At 41.5% G+C, this 20,423-nt stretch overlaps 1 protein-coding gene across 3 annotated transcripts in view; it reads right to left on the bottom strand.

Moving 5' to 3' along the window:
- The window catches only part of trnt1 (tRNA nucleotidyl transferase, CCA-adding, 1), a 60,736-nt gene that overhangs the window by 21,479 nt on the left and 18,834 nt on the right, over nucleotides 1–20,423 (bottom strand). For all 3 annotated transcript variants that reach the window (XM_080025585.1, XM_080025586.1, XM_080025584.1), the window contains exons 4-5: nucleotides 4,717–4,855; nucleotides 4,404–4,530 (exon numbers count right to left, since the gene is read on the bottom strand). In XM_080025585.1, the coding sequence (XP_079881711.1) occupies nucleotides 4,404–4,530; nucleotides 4,717–4,855 (266 nt within the window). The remainder of the gene's footprint in view (nucleotides 1–4,403; nucleotides 4,531–4,716; nucleotides 4,856–20,423) is intronic.

Here is a 20,423-nt window from a genome sequence, read left to right as displayed (position 1 = left end):
CCATATACGACCTCATCTGCACCTTTTAACATCCCGACCAATTTGTTTATTCACTTTAAGTCGAGTCATAATGGTCTATGACCAAGCAATCAATGAATAAAAAACACAGGAAGGCAACTGCCTATACAGCCAGCTCCATGAGACATACAGTCATATGAAAAAGTTTGGGAACCCCTCTCAGCCGGCATTATAATTGACTCTGCTTTCACACAAAAAAGATAAAAGTGGTATGTCTTTAATTTACCAGGAACAGCTAAGTACTGGGATGTTTTCCAAACAAATATTTTTTGAAAAGCAGTACTTAATTTTATGAAATTAAATAAAATGTGAAAAACTGGCTGTGCAAAAATATGGGAACCCTTGTGGTCTTGCTGATTTTAATGCATGTAACAGCATGTAAAACTGAGGACTTTAAACACAAAGTTGGTTGGATTATGTTGTTAAGCCTTGAACCTCATATAAAGGTCTGTTTAATCATGATAACAGGTGTTTTAGGTGCCTAAATGCAAGTTCCACTTCTCTTTGACTCTCTGCAGAAGTGAGACAGAATGTGATCATCAAAACAGCTCCCAAAAGATCTTAAAAACAAAGATTATTCATTGTCATGGTTTAGGGGAAGGCTACAAGAAGCTTTCCCAAAGGTTTCAATTGTCAATTTCGACTGTAGGGAACGTTGTCAGGTAATGGAAGGACACAGGCACAGTTGCAGTTAAACCCAGGTCTAGCAGACCAAGAAAAGTACAAGAGTGGCATATGCGGCGGATTGTGAGAATGGTTGCACACAATCCAAAGATCACCTCCAAAGACCTGCAAGAACATCTGGCTGCAGATTGTGTATCTGTACATGGTTCTACAATTCAGTGCAATTTGCACCAAAACATCTGTATGGCCGGGTGATGAGAAGGAAGCCCTTTCTGCGCCCACGCCACAGATACAGTTGCATGGAGTATGCAAAAGCTCATTTAGACAAGCCAGCTTCATATTGGAAGAAAATGCTTTGGACTGATGAGACAAAAATTAAGTTATTTGGTCTTTATAAAAAGCAGATGTTTTGGTGCAAATTGCGCTGAATTGTTGAACGATGTACAGATACACAATCTGCAGCCAGATGTTCTTGCAGGTCTTTGGAGGTGATCTGTGGGTTGTGTGCAACCATTCTCACAATCCTCCACCTATGCCGCTCCTGTTTTTTTCTTGGTCTGCCATGCCTGGGTTTAACTGCCACTATGCCTGTGTCCTTCCATTTCCTGACAACGTTCCCTACAGTCGAAATTGACAATTGAAACCTTTGGGAAAGCTTCTTGTAGCCTTCCCCTAAACCATGACCATGAACAATCTTTGTTTTTCAGATCTTTTGGGAGCTGTTTTGATGATCCCATTCTGTCTCACTTCAGCAGGGAGTCAAAGAGAAGTGCAACTTGCATTTAGGCACCTAAAATACATTTTCTCATGATTAAACAGACATTTCTATGAGGTTCAAGGCTTAACAACATAATCCAACCAACTTTGTGTTTAAAGTCATCAGTTTTACATGCTGTTACAGGCATTAAAATCAACAAAACCACAAGGGTTCCTATATTTTTGCACAGCCAGTTTTTCACATTTTATTTTATTTCATACAACCAAATGCTGCTTTTCAAAAAATCTTTGTTTGGAAAACATCCCAGTACTTAGCTGTTCCTGGTAAATTAAAGACATACCACTTTTATATTTTTTTTGTGAAAGCAGAGTCAATTATAATGCCGGCTGAGAGGGGTTCCCAAACTTTTTCATATGACTGTAAATAAATCATGCCCTTACATTCAATGCTAGCAAAAGACGTGCCCTATCAACACCATTTACAACTGGTGATTTTTATTTTTACATATTTTTATTAAATTATTAAAAATATGTTTCACTTATTTAGCCTATTTCTATTCTCCCTGTTTTCAGTTCAATAAGCCCTTTGTTTAAAGTCCAAAGTCATGCTGTTATTAGAAAAAAACCTTGTTAAAAGTCAAATAAATGCATAATGTTCTTAAATCAATGATTAACTGTCTTTAATAATCGTGATAACACAATGTGATTACTCAAAATAATCATGATTATTTCATAATCGAGCAGCCCTACCTTCTTCCATGGTTTAGATCAATTAGAAACAATTAAAGTATTAAATAGGTAGGCCTAGTCATTATTAGTATTTTGACTTCATATCTACAGGTTGTTTATTGTGATTTCATAAGCGTCAGTGAGCTCCATGGTAACGCAGTGATTGACAGGCTGACTGAAATGCTCTTGAGCTGGACAGAAACACCCCTCTCCCAACCCAACACCCCTCTTAAAATACACAAACCGTTTGCCTTTACTGTCGCGACCCCAAAAAAAGTCGGTCGCGTACTGACCCCCCAAAGGCCCATTCTGAGCCAGGAAAAACCCTGCTATGCTCCCGCCACATCAACTTTTTTTCTCCGCGATATAAACGGTATGGCCAAATCTCTCCCGGTAGACACTTTCATATCGTCCCCGATATGATATCGTCATATCGCCCAGCCCTACAGTAGCCTATTTGCATCAAAGGTGTAATGCAAAAATGGTAATACAAATGAGAGGCTTTATTTAACAGCTGTGAATACGTCTCTGGTGATTGTGTCGGTTGTAGACAGAAACGAACGGAGGGACTCGGCTCACTGGACAGTTCCTATAGTTGCGCACTTAATAGTTTGTCTGCCGACATGGCTCTGTGTTTTCAGGCTCGAGACATACAATCAGACCGCGGAAGTCTTTCCCATTGAAATCGCTAACGGGGGAATATCCCCGGTTATTATTTTAGCCACAAACCACAGTTCTTCTGCGCGGCGGCTCACTCGCTCACTCACTCACTCACTCACTGGCGAGATCTCACGTTGAAACACTGCTATGCTCGGACGAAGGCATTGTGTGTTTCTAAGGTGATTAAACGTCATAGTCTTAGACGAGCGTTTAACTTATGCTGCATATTTTGCACTGCACTGTTTTTTATCAATAGTTTGAAAAAATGGTCCCAAACCAGACTCTTATGTGAAGCTGACACTTCATGCTGAAGTGACGCTCCTGCAGCGCGCTCACGACCAGGGAGGGGATCATGCTCTGCTTCAATATGTCACAGTACATGCTGGCATTCAATGAACTGTAGCTCCCTAGTACTGGCAGCACTCATGCAGACCCAGACCATGACACTCCCACCACCATGCTTGACTGTAGGCAAGACACACTTGTCTTTGTACTCGTCACCTGGTTGCCACCACACACGCTTGACACCATCTGAACCAAATAAGTTTATTTTGGTCTCGTCAGACCACAGAGATGGTTCCAGTGATCCATCTCCTTACTCTGCTTGACTTAAGCAAACTGTTTGTGGGCTTTCTTTTGCATCATCTTTAGAAGAGGTTTCCTTCTGGGACGACAGCCATGCAGACCAGTATGATGCAGTGTGCGGCGTATGGTCTGAGCACCGACAGGTTGACCCCCACCCTTCAAGCCCTGCAGCATTGCTGGCAGCACTAATACGTCTATTTTCCAAAGCCAACCTCTGGATATGACGCTGAGCACGTGCACTCAAACTTCGTAAACAGGGCCGCAGGGCAGTATTCCAACATGATAACAAACCCAAACAAACCTTCAAGACGACCACTACCTTGCTTAAGAAGCTGAGGATAAAAGTGATGAACTGGCCAAGCATGTCTCCAGACCCTAAACCCTATTGAGCATCTGTGGGGCATCCTCAGACGGAAGGAGGAGGAGCGTAAGGTCTCTAATATCCACTAGCTCCGTGATGTTGTCATGAATGAGTGGAAGAGGATTCCAGTGGCAGCCTGTGAATCTCTGGTGAACTCCATGCGCAAGAGGGTTAAGGCAGAGCTCGAAAATAATGGTGGCCACACAAAATATTGACACTTTGGGCCCAATTTGGACATTTTCACTTAGGGGTGTACTCACTTTTGTTGCCAGCACTTTAGACATTAATGGCTGTGTGTTGAGTTATTTTGAGGGGACAGTCAATTTACACTGTTATACAAGATGTACACTGACTACTTTACGCTGTATCAAAGTGTCATTTCTGCAGTGTTGTCCCATGAAAAGATATAATGAAATATTCGAAGAAATGTGAGGGGTGTACTCACTTTTGTGAGATACTGTATGTGTAATGACAAAAAAAGTTGATAGATTGACTTAAACCCCCTTTTTTCCACCCATTGTTGCTCGGTTTGAACTTCAACAAGTTGTCCTGTCCAGATCTACATGCCTAAATGCATTGAGTTGCTGACATGTGATTGGCTGATAAGTTATATGTGCTTACAAGAAATTGAACCGATGTACCTAGTAAAGTGGCCGGTGAGTGTATATTTTGGTTAAAACTAAGTTAAAAGTGAAACAGTGCAGCCCACCTGAAATAACGCAGTATTCTCAGATAGTCCTCTTGGATTCTTTGTTCAGCACTGCCAACAAACCGAACTTTCCGGTTCTGCAGGTCTTCATAGCCTTTGAAATAGTCATATAATGTGCCATCAAGCCCTGAAAAAAAAGTCAACAAAACATGGTAAAGAATTGTTAAACAAGTGTTAACATTTTCATAAACAATCATGTCCACAGAATGCACCTGAAGCACATCTTGGGCATCTCCATATCATGAACAGATTTGAGTCATTATTACTCATCATCAGGCTAATTTCATTTAGCGGACGATGAACACACCAATACCTAAAAACATGGAGTTGATGGTGAGGTCTCTGCGCTCAGCATCTTTCTGCCAGTCCGTGGTGAATTCCACCTCTGCATGACGTCCATCTGTCTGAACATCCACTCGCAACGTGGTCACCTCAAAGTTCTCGTTATGTAGCTGTGAAAGACCACCAGTGAACAGAAAACAGTTGACAGCAGGCAAAGCAAAGACTCTTACACATGGCATGGCTATAATTTCAGAGGTCACAGAAATATACAGTTGTGTCTATAATTCATTATGGCTATAATTTCAGAGGTCACAGAAATATACAGTTGTGTCACCAACAGGGTGAAGCAACATTTAGCATTAGAACAATGTAGCATATCAGTGACCAACAAAAAGGCAGCGATTTGCGGTAAATAAATGTGCAAAGCGTTTCTCAGCTGCTGTGTGTGTGTGTGTGTGTGTGTGTGTGTGTGTGTGTGTGTGTGTGTGTGTGTGTGTGTGTGTGTGTGTGTGTGTGTGTGTGTGTGTGTGTGTGTGTGTGTGTGTGTGTGTGTGTGTGCACGCGACACAGGTGACTACGGCATGCATGTGGGAGCATAAACGGGCAGGTGGCGAAAAATAAACGCAGTGCTGCTCTATGGAGATATTTAGGATTCAGGTACAGGGACATTAAACAGAAAGAAGTGCTTTGCAAAACTAGTAAAGTTGAAGACTCTACATCACCATGGAAACAAAACCTATCTATCGGTATGAACTGCATAGAGAAAAGTCTGATGAATGCATGACAGTGATGGGCCAGGCAAGTTTCAATAAGTTTACAAAAGTTCCACACTGTTACTGTCATTGACCTTTGGAGAAATGCATTTAGTTATTTTTCAGGGAAAACCACATTGTATTTATTATTTCAACTATTGAGTTATTTTTAAAACAGCATGCTAGTGTAGTGTAGTCTTACAACTTTTCTGAATTTTCAATGCTGCTTTATTTTTATGTTTATTGGGAAATACATGTTCCAAAACGACCTATAACCTCTGTATTTAAAAAGAAATCAAGCAAGTAGGCTAATAATAACCATTAAAGAATTATAGGCTATCGCATCACTTTTCTTTATTTGTATTTTGTACTGTCTGCATGTTTGCACAAAATGTGTACCTGCACAAAACTGTAAGGTCAGTGTCGGTTAGATTTTTGTATCCAGATAAACAGTTGTTCATTTCTTTAGTGCGTATTGGCATCTTTGAGCAAAATACCCCCACAATTTTCATGGCAACAGATTTTGTCAGCAAATAATATTTAGATACACAAGTTATACAAAAAGTGTAAAATACAAATTAGACGTTAATTTAAAATATATTATCGAATTATTTGAACTTTGGCCGCTGACCTTTCAAAGCGCTACCGGTGATATCAGCTGTAGGCTACGTGATGTTACCAGAGTGAGGCAAACTGAAAGCGGCACCAAGCGCAGTAGGGAGAGAGAGATGGAGGAAGAATAGATTATGTGTTCCTCTTAACTCTATACCTAGGGATGCCGAGTCAACCAATTCCTTGGAATCGTTAACATGCCTGCTTAACGATGCCGCTTATCTGTTCCGCTCGTTGCAAATGCGTCATGACTTCAGACACGCGCTGCTTTGTTTTGGTTCAGAACGCAGCAAACATGACGTCGAGGCAGAAGTGTGGTTGTATTTCACACAATAAGGCGACAATACGGCCACTTGCAACAATTGTAAAGTTTCCATTTCGTCAAACGACTCGTGCACGAGCACGAGCACAAGCAAGTGCGCAGACTGCGATCCTGACGGTTAAACGTCCGCTGCCTTACTAGTCGGCACCAGAATTGCCCATCACTTGGATTTGAACATAAAATGTATGAGAATTAACGTGTGTGTAGGCCTAGGTGTGGGGAAGTGAAATGGGGAGATACATAAAAAAGGCGAGAGCAGCATAAAGCAAAAAGGATTTCTTAACCGCTGCCAAAGGCCCGCTGTTTACTCTCGTTCATCAGCTGTTAAAATGCTGCCTTACGCACGGTGGTGGCGACAAACCCAAAACAACACACAGCGGGACTCGGCGGTCCGGTGATAAGAAAACGTTTAACAATACACTTTATAAAGACAGTAAGACACACTTAAGGTGAAGAAAGCGGTTTATTTATGTTAATATAAGTGTAAAATCGCTCTTTATTCATACAGTGATCACTTACATAATGTGCGCGTTTCATAAAGCCGATCTCTTTGTCAGCTGCTTTGCATGTAATCGGCAAATAAACTTATTGTAGTATCCCGAAATTTTTAGCCAATCAGAAGAAAGAACGCTACAAACCGAAACTCGTCTCACTCATATATAGTATATACACTCCATGGTCTCACTGCCGGTGCACGCCAGAGCAACAGATCGGTGAATGTGTATGCGCCTACAATGGCGGAGCAGGTAAAAATCCTTCCTAATGTCTGTTTTGATGGTTTTTATCATGTTTTATCACACTTCTGAGATGATGCTAGATAACTTGCTGCTTTTCAAAAGACTGTTAATATTCCAAAAAGCACAAGCTCTTCCTTGACTGTTTTCAGTCTGTGTTTTTAGTTTTTAGGGCACATAATGGCATTTGGGCTTAAAAGCCAAACATTTATTTTTTTGTTTGGACCAATTAATGTGAAAATTGACAATTTCCTAATCCTAAATAGCCTACTCTTGATAATCTTTCAAGGCACACACTAGACACACCTCTGATCAGATATTAAAGAGAGATAATACAAACAAACTAATTTGTACTTATTCTCTCACCCAATGAGAATCGATAGGAGAATCGATAAGGAATCGGATCGATAAGCAGAATCGGAACCGGAATCGTTAAATTATTATCAATTCCCATCCCTATCTATACCACAACATTAGCACGATTTTGGAAGGAAAAGTAATGCTTGGCGTAATGCTAAAATTAGCTTAGCTCAGCTGTTTGTGTAGGCTACTTTCGCTACGTGGTGCTGCTATTGCCCATCATCAACAGTGACTTGCTTACATCATGGGAATACCCGGTCAATAATGGATATAATATGGACACGAAAGAATTTCAATATTGGATCTTCGTATGGATTTATAGATCCCCGAAAAGATGCACGTTACGGGATGAATTGAAAAGCTCCTGTAAGGGTTACGTTGGAACAGAGGACAGCTGATTTGGAACGGAACAACAGCTGTTCGCTTCCACGGGAAAAAGTAAGGAACTCCGACTTTAATACCGTTAGAAAGTTATTAAAGCATCAACAGACTACGCAGCTTGCTGTCTCAGCTCACACACTCGGTTTCAGTGAGTATATTGGGATTATTAATGTTGGTTTGATGGCGTGTTTTTTAGAACGAGTATTCGAATACTCGCTCGGAAAATCCAGAGAATATTCAAAGCCTGTATAATGGTATTCGGGCCAGCCCTAAATAACAGTACAAATACATCATATGTATTTGTTTAAACTGATACATGAAAATATAAACAAAAATACAATTTAAAAATTTAAAAAAATTTCAAAAAGGTTGGGACAGGGGCTTTTTTTTACCAGTGTTTCAACCCCCTTTCTTCTAACAACACTGTCAGTAAGTTTGTAGTTTTCTGTCTGTTTGGTGTTTGGCTTTTTGGACTATTTTCTGGATTTATCGACCTCCGATTTTGGACTACAGACATTGGACTGATTGCTCTAACGGTAAAGACCCCTGCCTGGTTAACGACTGATTTGATCAACGGACTGAGAAATTGTAGCAGAGCTAGTGACAACTAGCATCTGGCTGCTAGGCTACCAGTCGACAAATCTAAAGATCACCCGACTTCCTATCTGCGGAAGTTGCGGAGATGAGAAAACAGCAGAGAGACGTCCTATATATGCATCTGTAGACAATAGCCACATATCTCAGGGGTTATGAATAATGACAATCTAGAACTAAAAACATTTGAATACACGGCTCATAATTAGGGATGGGATCGTTAATTAGGGCCCGAGCACCGACCGGTGCGAAGACCTATTGAAACCGCCAGGATTCTTATTATTTTTTTTCTTAATGGTTTTTGGCACTTTTCACCCCCTTCCCGTCATGCATAACTTGAAAATGTGTTGCGTACCCATCAGACCTGCAAAAAATTGCAACTTATCGTTGGTTTCGAGTCCGGGCCAAAAAAACGGCCCTATGGCCAAAAACAGTTTTTCAGGAAATGCATGCTCAAATTGGGCTAGAAGCCTGAAATTTTAGGACAACATGTAATGGCCCAAGGCGCACATAAATGCAATTTTATGTCATTAGCCAAAATCAACAGGAAGTCGGCCATTTTGGATTTAGTGCCTAAAATCGCCATAATACAAATTTTCACATATCGACGAACTCGTCCCAGAGTTTTTACACCAGGAACGTCGAACCACTTCTCAAATACTCAAGACGCTTGCCCGATGGTAAATTGCGAAAAGATTTCAAAATCACAGTAGTACCAGTGATCTATTGGGGGTCAAAGTTGACGTAAACATCATAAAAAACAAACCTCATGAAACTTTAATTCATCATAACTCAGGCTGTGTTATACCTAGCTGCACCAAATTTAAACCCCAAATGTAATCTTTGCAGGCCCCACAAAAAAGCCTCTTGAAGCCCCGCCCCAAAATCAACAGGAAGTCTTTTAATTTGAAATATTTACCAAAAAAACAGGAAGTTGGCCTAACTCCACCATACTCTGTCTCATCTTCTCCAAATGTGTTATGGTTAATGACACCCAAGGCCTGAGGAGGCCCGCACGCTAATATTCATATAAAGTGAGAGCGCCACCTGTCTAAACGCCTTCGCCGTAGCTTGGCGTCTTCGCCAGTAAACAGGAAGTAGCTGTAACTCCACTATACTCAGTCTGATCTTCTCAACATTTAATATGCTTAATGAGACCCGAGGCCTGAGTAAGCCCACATAATAATATTAAGAAAAAGTGAGAGCGCCAACTACTGGGTCAAGTAAATATTGCATGAAAGTTAATTACCTTCAAGTTCTACACACTTGATCAAATCAACCTCAAAGCAGCTCAGGGAGTTCTGGAGACAGCCACCATGATAACACGGGATCCTGGTTCAATCGGCTGAGATGCTTTTGCCATAACTTGGTTTATTCGCCACAAAACAGGAAGACACTCTAACTCCATTATACTCATTCTTCTTTAACAACACTCTAGGATAAACTACACATTTTCAATTATGAAGCATTGCAGTAAGTTAAAATATTATAACACAATATATTCTCATACAGTCTGTACAATTACAAATAAAATCATGTTCACCTCTATCCACAGAAAGTCTGCTATTTTTTAGTGTTAATTTTTTTGACTTTTCTCTACTTACACTAGATGGCAATATTACATTACATTAAGTAGGAAGACAGTGCCACCTGCTGGACAATGTAAAAACTGCATTTTGGTTATTTAAATACACATCCTACAAACTTGGATCAAATCAAACTCAAAGCAGCTCAGGGAGGTCTAGAGACAACGTTAACACGGGAAGCCGGTTCTATCGGCTCCGTGGCCTTCGTAGTTTCTCTGCGTCGTCGCCACGAAACAGGAAGTCGCTGTAATTTCGCTCTGCACTGTCCCATGCGCTTCAAACTTCACCCGCCTGGTAAGAGCCCAGGCCTGAGGACTTCCTCGCATCCGTATCAAGCGCGTCGCGTCAACTTCCACACTTCTGGTGACAGGTATTACTGTGCCGCGTGCTGCGAAGAGGAGGAGACTGCGGCGCGTTCTCCCACGCGGTCGCCCGGAGCGCCGACGCCGGCCAGGTGCGAGGGCCCGGTCATCACTGCTCGCAGTTTTAATTTTTATTGATATCGATACCATTATCGAGTCTCCTTATCGATCCGAGTCTTTATCGACACCACTATCGATACTTTTCTATTATTTTGTTGAAAGATAACTGGTATTATTGCTTTATTTGCCCATAAGATGATCAGAGCTCAAGATAGGACGTTTAACAGGTCATAAACCATCTTCACTAAATATTCTACATTGCGGAATAAACAAGTTTTTCACCAGAACTGCATTATTCAAGTTTCACGCCAAAAACTAAAATTTCTTATTTTTTGTGTTACATTTGAACACACCTGATGACCTTTTATAGACCTTTGCCTAATATTCATATTACCGAGCCGACCTAAACACATCACATTTGGCACCGTTAACAACTTTTGTTTAAGCTAACTACACTCAACAAAAATATAAACGCAACACTTTTGTTTTTGCTCCCATTTTTCATGAGATGGACTTAAAGATCTAAAATTCATTCCAGATAGGGCTGGGCGATATATCGAATATATGCGATGTATCGCGAGATGTTCTCCAGGGGATGTATAAAATGACCCTATCTCGACCATCGAATACAAATTGGCACGTAATGTGTTTTCTTTAGCCGCCGCCGCCACCGGCAAACTCGCTGGTGTTCGCTTCTCTCGCTCTTTCCTGTGGCTCTCTGCCTCACAGACTCACATCCATTAGCAACTCACTCACTCCCCCCTCCCAACCAGAGTCTCCTGGGCGCGCACCTGTGACGTAGTCTGCAGTGCGCCCTGTGTGTGTTTACTTCATGCTTTTATCGCCATGTGAAAACAACGAGAGGGGGAGAAAAAGACGAGGGCTCTTGTGCTCTTATGACAGCCGAACGAGCGGGTGGAGGGGGCACGAAAGACGGCGATGGTGGCCGTCGTTCATAGCATGGACCTTTTTTGTAGGTCCATGCTTATGAGAAGAAGCACACAGGCAAACGACCGGGGGAGGCGGGCGCACATGACAGCATTAGCGGCCGCTGTACACAGCACAGCCTGCCCAGGGGCCGGTTTCCCGAAGCCTTCTTAGAGCCTTCTTAACGCTACGTCATTCGTAACCCCTACGTAGAGTTCCTACTTAACGTTTCGCCTGTTTCCCGAAACGTTCTTTGCTACGAATCTCTTTCGTACGTCATACGTTGGTAAGGTTGGTCTGGAGCGCCTGCAGAGCCTTCTTAGCTCAACCGTAGGGATGTTTCAGCTCTCACTTGTGTCATTTATCTAATAAATCTGACTGTATTTCATATCAAACGGACACAGCGATGACTGTATTTAATAACAAACTGTTCAAAACGATCCAACTGTATAGTGTATATCACGTATATTTAAAGTAGGCTTAGGCTATTATATATTTTAGCAGAATACCATTAACTCTGATTCACAATGTGTTCAAACTATATGAACAAGTAGCCTACTTTTTAGTCTTATTAACTGATTGGATGCGATGTCCGTCAATATGAAAATACTTTATACGTGATACACTATAGCCTACAGTCGGATCGTTTTTATCAGTTTGTTATTAAATACAGTCATCGCTGTGTCCCTGTGATATGAAATTCAGATGTATAAGTTTAATGACACAAGTGAAAGTCCCTGCGATCGCTGTGGCATCGCCAGAGATACAAACCCCCACATTTCCTTCCGTAAAGCACCATGCGTAAAACGGACACGAGTGACATCCCTGTTGCGCATGGAACTGCCACAAGTCATTCATGATGAAAATAATTGCTGTAAACAATCTTCATCTCCTCCGCTGTTTCTATATCTTTTTTTAAATTAGTATAGGCTATGGTAGTATGTTCGACATGGTTAACACTAGAACCTCCGCACTGTGTTCCACACCGGCTCAGCTGACAGCTGAGAGCCGTTAGCTGAGCCCCGGCAGAGTGCGTCGGATCCTCCGCCTCAAAACATGTAAACGTGCAAAAAAATAAATGAATAATCAATTAGAGCTTACCTTAAAATAAGTGTGCCATGTTACTGTTTATTGTATTTAGGATTTTAGCTCATTTGGACGCTGTTTGGGCAGTCTGTTTTTATTTATATAGGCTATTGGCAATATTATATCTACTTTCAGTTTCATTACTGACCCACCAAGTAACGTGATTAGTGTTCTTAAAGATACTTAGATTATAAAACAAGAGTTCCAAAACACAGATGATGATTCAACAAACTAATTTGTGACTTTATATTACACTAGAAATGCACGAGTAGATTTGATTAGACAGCATACAGATGCAGCTGCGCATGAAATGAGCAGGAAATGGATAATCGAACTCGGAGCAACCGATTTCAGCAGTGTACGAACGACGTAAGGAGTGTTTCTCCTAAGACACCGTTCGGGAACCACGACTACAGAGGTAAACAACTTTGGTAAGTCATAACGTAGGAGTCTTCGTAGCTCGCTAAGAGAGGACGTTATCGGGAAACCGGGTCTTGGTCCTTATGAGAGGAAGGCTAGTGGCTACACCTGCAAAAGAACGGGGGAGGCGGGCGCTTGACAGCATAAGCGACCGCTGTACAGAGCCTGGTCCTCATGAGAGGAATGCGATTACTCCGACTTCACGGAGAGTTTTTGGTCCAACGTCACACAACCACGGCATCACATTTATTACGGGCAGCCTCTTATAATAGGTCCTTATCAGCACCAAGGGAGGTGCACACCGTTTATTAACTAAAAGTCTATGTAAAGTAGGCTACATTTGCGAGTATAGGCCTATTTTCTAAAATAAAAAATAGTGTTTTAGTGATAATGCAGGAGGGCTAGATCAGTATGAATAGCATCCAGGAATGGTGCATCGGTTAGAATGCAAGGAATGATGATGATGAGACTTTGCTTTCTTTAGACTATATTATTCTCAGCCGTAGGATATTTATTTAAATCCTCCGATTGTCTTCCAGTTTTATTTTCATGAACTCAATACAGGAGAATTAAACAATAAGGCAGGTAACAGAGGGACGATGAGCCACTTGCTGGTTGCGCTCGCATGAATCTCTCTCTCGGACTAACAGGCAGAAAACGAAACTTAACTTATACACTATAGGAGCAACTGCTCTTAAAGCGACAGTAACCATTATAAATGTCAGAGCCTTTTATACACATATACTACTATTATGGAGCAAAACCTGTTCTGCATTTAAAGTTGGGCTGCTATCTTCAGGGGGTTAGTGGTGATAAACAATTAGTAAGTGGTTGTAATGAGTCATAATTAGTGTTCTCAGTTTACAGATTAACAGAAGATGGAAGAAACTGTTTCCAAATAAAATAATGCTGGATCCATTGTATGGGAGTGGAAGGATGTGGAATAATCAATACGATGTGCAAACTCTTTGCCATGTGCAAGTATCAAATTGTTCCAATAGAAAGCACTAAATAATATAAACAATATGTTGTTTCATGTAGCCTAATGCATCGTTAGTGCAGACACATTTTGCAGGGACTATTTAAATCAGGGGTCCCCAAACTACGGCCCGCGGGCCAAATGCGGCCCGCTTTTTATTGGCCCGCGGCCGATTTTAAAAAGATAATGTAATATGGCCCTTTGATTTTTTTTATTTTTTTTTTGCATTTCTTAGTTAACCCACTAGTGCAGGGGTGTCAAACACTGATTGATTGGCCCGTGGCACATTTTAAAAATATAATGTAATATGGCGCTTTTAATTTTTAAATAATTTAAATGCACTCATTATATTACAGAAAAATATGTCCCATAAAAGAAAATGAGCAACAAGCCCATCCCAGAGGACCCTGCATAATATTTTATTTTAAATTAATATTATTATGGAAAATCTATGCAACACAGCAGTGTTAATTTCGTAGACTAAGACTAGAACGAAAAATATTCGTCTACGAACCTTTTTCACGGACGTAAACTAAATAAAAACTAAATAAAAAGGCAGATGTGATGACGAAGACTGAGACAAATTTAACTGACACTATAGTCTACGAATAGGAACTAGACGAAACTGTTAGGGCGGGACGAATGGAGAAGAGATCCAATCAGAACTACTCTTTTTGTGGGACAAGTTGGGAAGAAATCCAATCAGTGCAAAGCAGCGAATTCAACACTGTGTCGGTGAAAATCGACGGGAGACCGCGCAGGTGCGAGCGGGTGGAGTGAGCCGCTGTGCTGAAAAACTCTGCGGTATGATGGACAAAAATGATAGCCAGGGATATCCTGCCCGTTAACGATGTCTAGGGGAACGGCTAAGTTCCGCGATCTGTTTGTAGTAGGCTCTGTCTCGAGTTTGAATACACAGAGCCATGTGAAACTGCCGCCTCCGTCCGTTTGTTTCTGTTTTTAAGTTACAATCAACTCCGACGCATGGACAGCGTTCAATTAAAACCTCTAATTGTATTATCTAAAAGGCTTTGATGCAAAATAAGTCCGAACACACACAGCGGCAGCAGTGTTGCTTAAAGGAAGGCGCAGTTGCTCAAATTTATCAGCACCTCAACTGCGTGCTGCTGCCCAGGGGCGGCCTTAACGATCTCGGGGCCCGTTTCAAGACCTAGTGTGGGGCCCCCCACTTTTTTAAAATATTTTCTTTATTTTATTTTTTTTTATAAGTAATGCTTGTGCATGCTCCCCGCAAAAAGAAAAAAGATTGTGGAATCCAGTTGGTTCATAGACATGAGATAATGGACCCCCGGGCACAGGCTCTTAAAGCCCCCCCTCCCCCCTATCCAGTCAGGTACACTGATTTTATGTGAGATTATTACTAATGAAATAGAATACATGTTTTGTATTACAACCATTAAATCTGTGTCTGTATTGCATATTCAAACCTTAATACCATTCAATGAAGAAAAACTTAGTCGACGAAGTCCGCTGTAGATTTAGTCAAACTAAAATCTGCTTATATTTAGTAGACTAGACTAGACTAAGACTAAAATATTTTAGATGACTAGAATAGGACTAAGACTAAATGGTGTGATATTCAAAAGACTAAGACTAAATCAGAATTTGCTGCCAAAATTAACACTGTGACACAGTGTCTCCATTTTTTTTTCATACAAAATTCTTCAGATTTAGCCTCTTAATTTCCCTCTCAAAGTGCACCAGATACATGCATTTCGCTTTAAAAACTTTAAAAAATCTCCCAGGGGGGCATACCCCCGGACCCCTCTAGGAGGGTCGGGACCTCGGCTGGATACTATTTTCACCCTGCTGGACATTGGACGCAAAGGCAGAAAACACTGGGTGTATCATTGGCATATAAACAAGAGGGGAAATGTGTCCGTTTAATGTGCAAGGAAAGTGTTGCCGTGAAGAAGGATTACAATTTACGAAGACACTATGAAACTAAACATCAGAGCAGCTACATGTCCTGATAAATGTGTTATTTTTGCAAAGTGGCCCGGCCCTTCGTAGATTTTTCTGTATGTGGCCCTCAGTGAAAAAAGTTTGGGGACCCCTGATTTAAATCATATTACTGGTGTGATGTTATGCAAAAAATGTATTAAATTGAGCATTTAGGATGTGCTCTAGAGGAGATTTGAAATATATCGAGAAATATATCGTGTATCGAGATATAGTAAAAAAATATCGAGATATTGATTTTAGCCCATATCGCCCAGCCCTAATTCCAGATACACAATATTACCATTTCTCTCAAACACTGTTCACAAATCTGTCTAAATGTGTGATAGTGAGCACTTCTGCTTTGCTGAGATAATCCATCCCACCTCACAGGTGTGCCACATCAAGATGCTGATCTGACATCATGATTAGTGCACAGGTGTGCCTTAGACTGTCCACAATAAAAGGCCACTCTGAAATGTGAATTTTTTTGCTTTATTGGGGGTCTGGGGACTCAGAACCAGTCAGTATCTGGTGTGACCACCATTTGCCTCATGCAGTGCAACACATCTTCTTCGCATAGAGTTTATCAGATTGTCAATTGTGGCCTGTGGAATGTTGGTCCACTCCTCTTCAATGGCTGTGCGAAGTTGCTGGATGTTAGTGGGAAGTGGTGCACGCTGTCGTATACGCCGGTCAAGCACATCCCAAACATGCTCAATGGGTGACATGTCCGGTGAGTATGCTGGCCTTGCAAGAACTGGGACATTTTCAGCTTCCAAGAATTGTGTACAGATCCTTGCAACATGGGGCCGTGCATTATCTTGCTGAAACGTGAGGTGATGTTCATGGATGTATGGCACAACAATGGGCCTCAGGATCTCATCACGGTATCTCTGTCAGGGGTTGACACTAAGGTTTCAAAAGCACTTGCCCATAGGGCAAGTACAGGTAATGGTTTACTTGCCCGAATGTCGTGTTCACTTGCCCAAAAAAACTGTTAAACAATGATATATATAGGCTAATTAAATTGTACATTTCAGCGAACCGTATCTCTTAAATGCAAACACAGCTTACTAGTCTCATCCTGACCACATACAAACAACAACAATTCATATAAGCCTAGATATCATGACATCACACTACACCAAGAGCTTGGTCCTGCTGCAGCATCGTGAAAGGGCCTCTTTTTGCCATGCACCTGGCCTGGTTTTGGGGGTCTCAGAAAACTCAGTCTAGCTCAGAGTCAAGCTGAAGGTAAGCTTCCACACAAAAGTGTTCAGAAAAATTTAACTTATTTTACTTATTTAAAACGGTCACATTGTGCGAAAAAGTGATAGTCTGCCATAAAATTATTAAAGTCCACCATGTTAAAGCTATTGCCCAGTTATACTGTAAGTAGGGAGGGGGATCATTAATTTCTATTCATATTGATACCATTATAAAGACTCCACAATCCAAATCTTTATTGATACTTTTCTATTATTTTGTTAAAAGAGAACTGGTATTATTGCTTTAATTGCTTATAAGAGGTAAGGATAGGACTTTAAACAGGTCATAATTCCATATTCAGGCCTACTAATAATGTTATATTGCTGGGGAAACAAGTTTTTCACCCAAACTGTATTATTCAAGCTTCTCACGAAAAACTTAAATTTCTTTTTTTCTTGATGTTACATTTGAACACATCATGATGTCATTTTATTGACCTGTGCCTAATAATCATTTTACTGAGCCGACCTGAACACATCACATTTGAACCGTTTGCGATTTTTTTTTAAAGCCAACTAGTTCTTATCCTGCAGATTTTAATATGGATTTAAAAACTATCACATTTTTTAACTGCGGGACTTGCTACACAGTCTCTCCAGGGCTGCCAAGTTTCACCAAAAGTTTGGAGTGAGATTTTTTTGGCCGAGGGACCCAAAACCGTGTCCTCTTTCCCACCCAATCATTTTTGCTAGTGTCCTGCAAGTTTACATATTGTTCATAATAAATCAGAAATAAAAGACAATTGGAAAATGTGATAAAACATCAAAAATCTTATTAAAATATACGAATTCATAGGACAGGTTTTAATTAAACATTGGGTGCGGACATATTATAATTGGGGGTCTGGGGGTCACCCCCCCATAACATTTTGAGCATTAAACACTTAATTTCCTGCATTCTGGTGAATTTTTATGAAGCAATGTGTGCCTTTTCTGCATTCATTTTTATGTAAAGTAAATTTGTGTCACGGTTTCGCTGACACAAATTTAATTGAATAGCCTACAATGCATGTGTAGTGCTTTCAAATATCTCCTGTAGCCTATTGTTAAAACATTTGGTTAAACTGTAATAGAGGTAATTATTCTATATCATGTCTACTATTGAGGGTTGAGTGGCTGGTGGTATTTTACTAGCAGCATTAGGCTTTATTCAAAGAAGAAAAAAATTAGGGAACAGTTCAACACCAATGCAAACTACTAAGCTAAAATAAAACATCTGGGTTACTTGGTCCCTCCTCTTAGGCTACCTTGATTTGTGTTATGAAAAGTGCTATAAAAGTGCAATACATAGGCTACAGTTCATTACACAGAAGAATAAAAGCTTTTTTATTGGCGGATGAGCCAATTGTTAATTTGCAAACCTAATTTTCAAACTAAATTACCAAAAACAATATACAAAACGATCCAAAGATCTTCTGAATTTACTTGAGTGAGATTTAAGGGTTAATAGGTTTGATGCATGCGCGCTCACCGGCCGGCGGGGACACAATTCTTATCAGCGGTAACTTGGCACGCTATCAACACACACCTCGGAAGAGAAGGTGCGGGTAGTGGGCTCGCCTCCTTTATATGTCCATGCTCGCCTCCCGCTTCGAATGCACAGTGCACATCAAAGCATAACGTTAAGCGAGTGTTCAGAAAGAGGAAGTCACGGCACTCATGTCTGTTAGCTTTTCAAAATAAGAAATTTAAAATAAAATTTTATTTTGGAGTTTAATTTCTCCGCGTGAGAAATTTGAGGTGTGGCGTGTGAGAGTGTGAACTGGTTGATTTACGTGTGTCTCACGGCCAAGTGTGAGTGAGACTTGGCAGCTCTGGTCTCTCGTTTGCGTTTGTTGATCACCGCTGCTTTGAATGAATGATGAGACGGTGCCGAGCCCGTCTGCAGCATGGTCTGCAGCGGCAGCGACTCAGCGGACGGATTTTTTTTTTTTTTTTTGGAGACAGAGTTGAAGCGGGTTGAAGGAGTTTCTTCAAGACAGTCGAAGGTACAACACTTTTACAGTCTATGATGCAGACCAGTGATGGAATAATTCGCCAAAGTAGGCCTAATTAGTTGAAGATGACCCGACTCTACTCGATATTTAAAATTACATCATGTGACCTACTGGACTCCATAGCGGTATCGATAAGCTCAAACGTTATTGATTTCTGGGGTTTGAATATAGCGGAACCAGGTCCGTAGCCTAATAGAGCCGGCTTTCGGAACGTAGACAGCGAAACTGCGCGCACACAGGCTGTTGTGTGAGTGAGTGAGTGAGTGAGTGAGTGAGTGAGTGAGTGAGACACATGAATAAATAGCTTAGACTACTGACAACTCATCTAAAATCCACTTGCCCGGTCGGGCAACCAAAAAGCAATATCAACTTGCCCGAACATTATTTTCACTTGCCCCGGGCAAGCGGGCAAGCGTTAGTGTCAACCACTGTCTGTGCATTCAAAATGCCATCAGTAAAGGCCAGGACACACCAGTCCGACACGTTCCGACTACCCAAAAACTGGAGTCGCCGTTTCAGGAAGCTCCAGTCTTTCCGTCGCGGCCCAAAAACACACCGAGACGACTGCTTATTTTCCATACGTCCCGCGCTTGTAATGTCTCCACAACAGCAGGCGGCGCTAATCTGTATTGTGGCCCGAAAAAATACGAGAGCCGGAAATGATGGGACAGCTCTCTAGAGCATAAACATAGATAGAAATACGTATTTATATTTATGGACCATAAGAGCACAATTTTTAGCAGAGAGTGTCGAGCATGGTGTCGAGCAGTCAACAAGGGTTGATGCATGTGAGTACTCGCAAAACGAAACGAACAAACACATTAAAACGATGGCTAGCTGTTGTTAGCCGTTTGTGCTACCCGCCTCACTTCCGGGCTTCACTGATTCGAGATGAAAGACGGTCGGCCGCCGATTGAACATGTTCAATCGGCGGCCGACAGGCTCAAAACAAGCCCGACGACCTCAACGTCGGCCGACGTCACGGCACACACCAAACAGATTCGTCTTTTTTTTTGACGACGGCGATTATCGGGCTGGTGTGTCCTGGCCTTTAAATGCACCTGTGTTCTTCGTCCATAACAGATGCCTGCCCATACCATAACCCCACCACCACCATGGGTCACTCGATCCACAACATTGACATCAGCAAAGCGCTCACCCACACGACGCCACACACGCTGTCTGCCATCTGCCCTGCACAATGTAAACCGAGATTCATCCGTGAAGAGAACACCTCTCCAACGTGCCAGACGCCATCGAATGTGAGCATTTGCCCACTCAAGTCTGTTACGGCGACGAGCTGGAGTCAGGTCCAGACCCCGATGAGGACGAC

The sequence above is a fragment of the Ammodytes marinus genome (genome assembly GCF_949987685.1).
Source record: "Ammodytes marinus genome assembly, chromosome: 4".
NCBI classification, from domain to species: Eukaryota; Metazoa; Chordata; class Actinopteri; order Uranoscopiformes; family Ammodytidae; genus Ammodytes; species Ammodytes marinus.
This window is presented reverse-complemented; position numbering and strand designations above follow the sequence as displayed.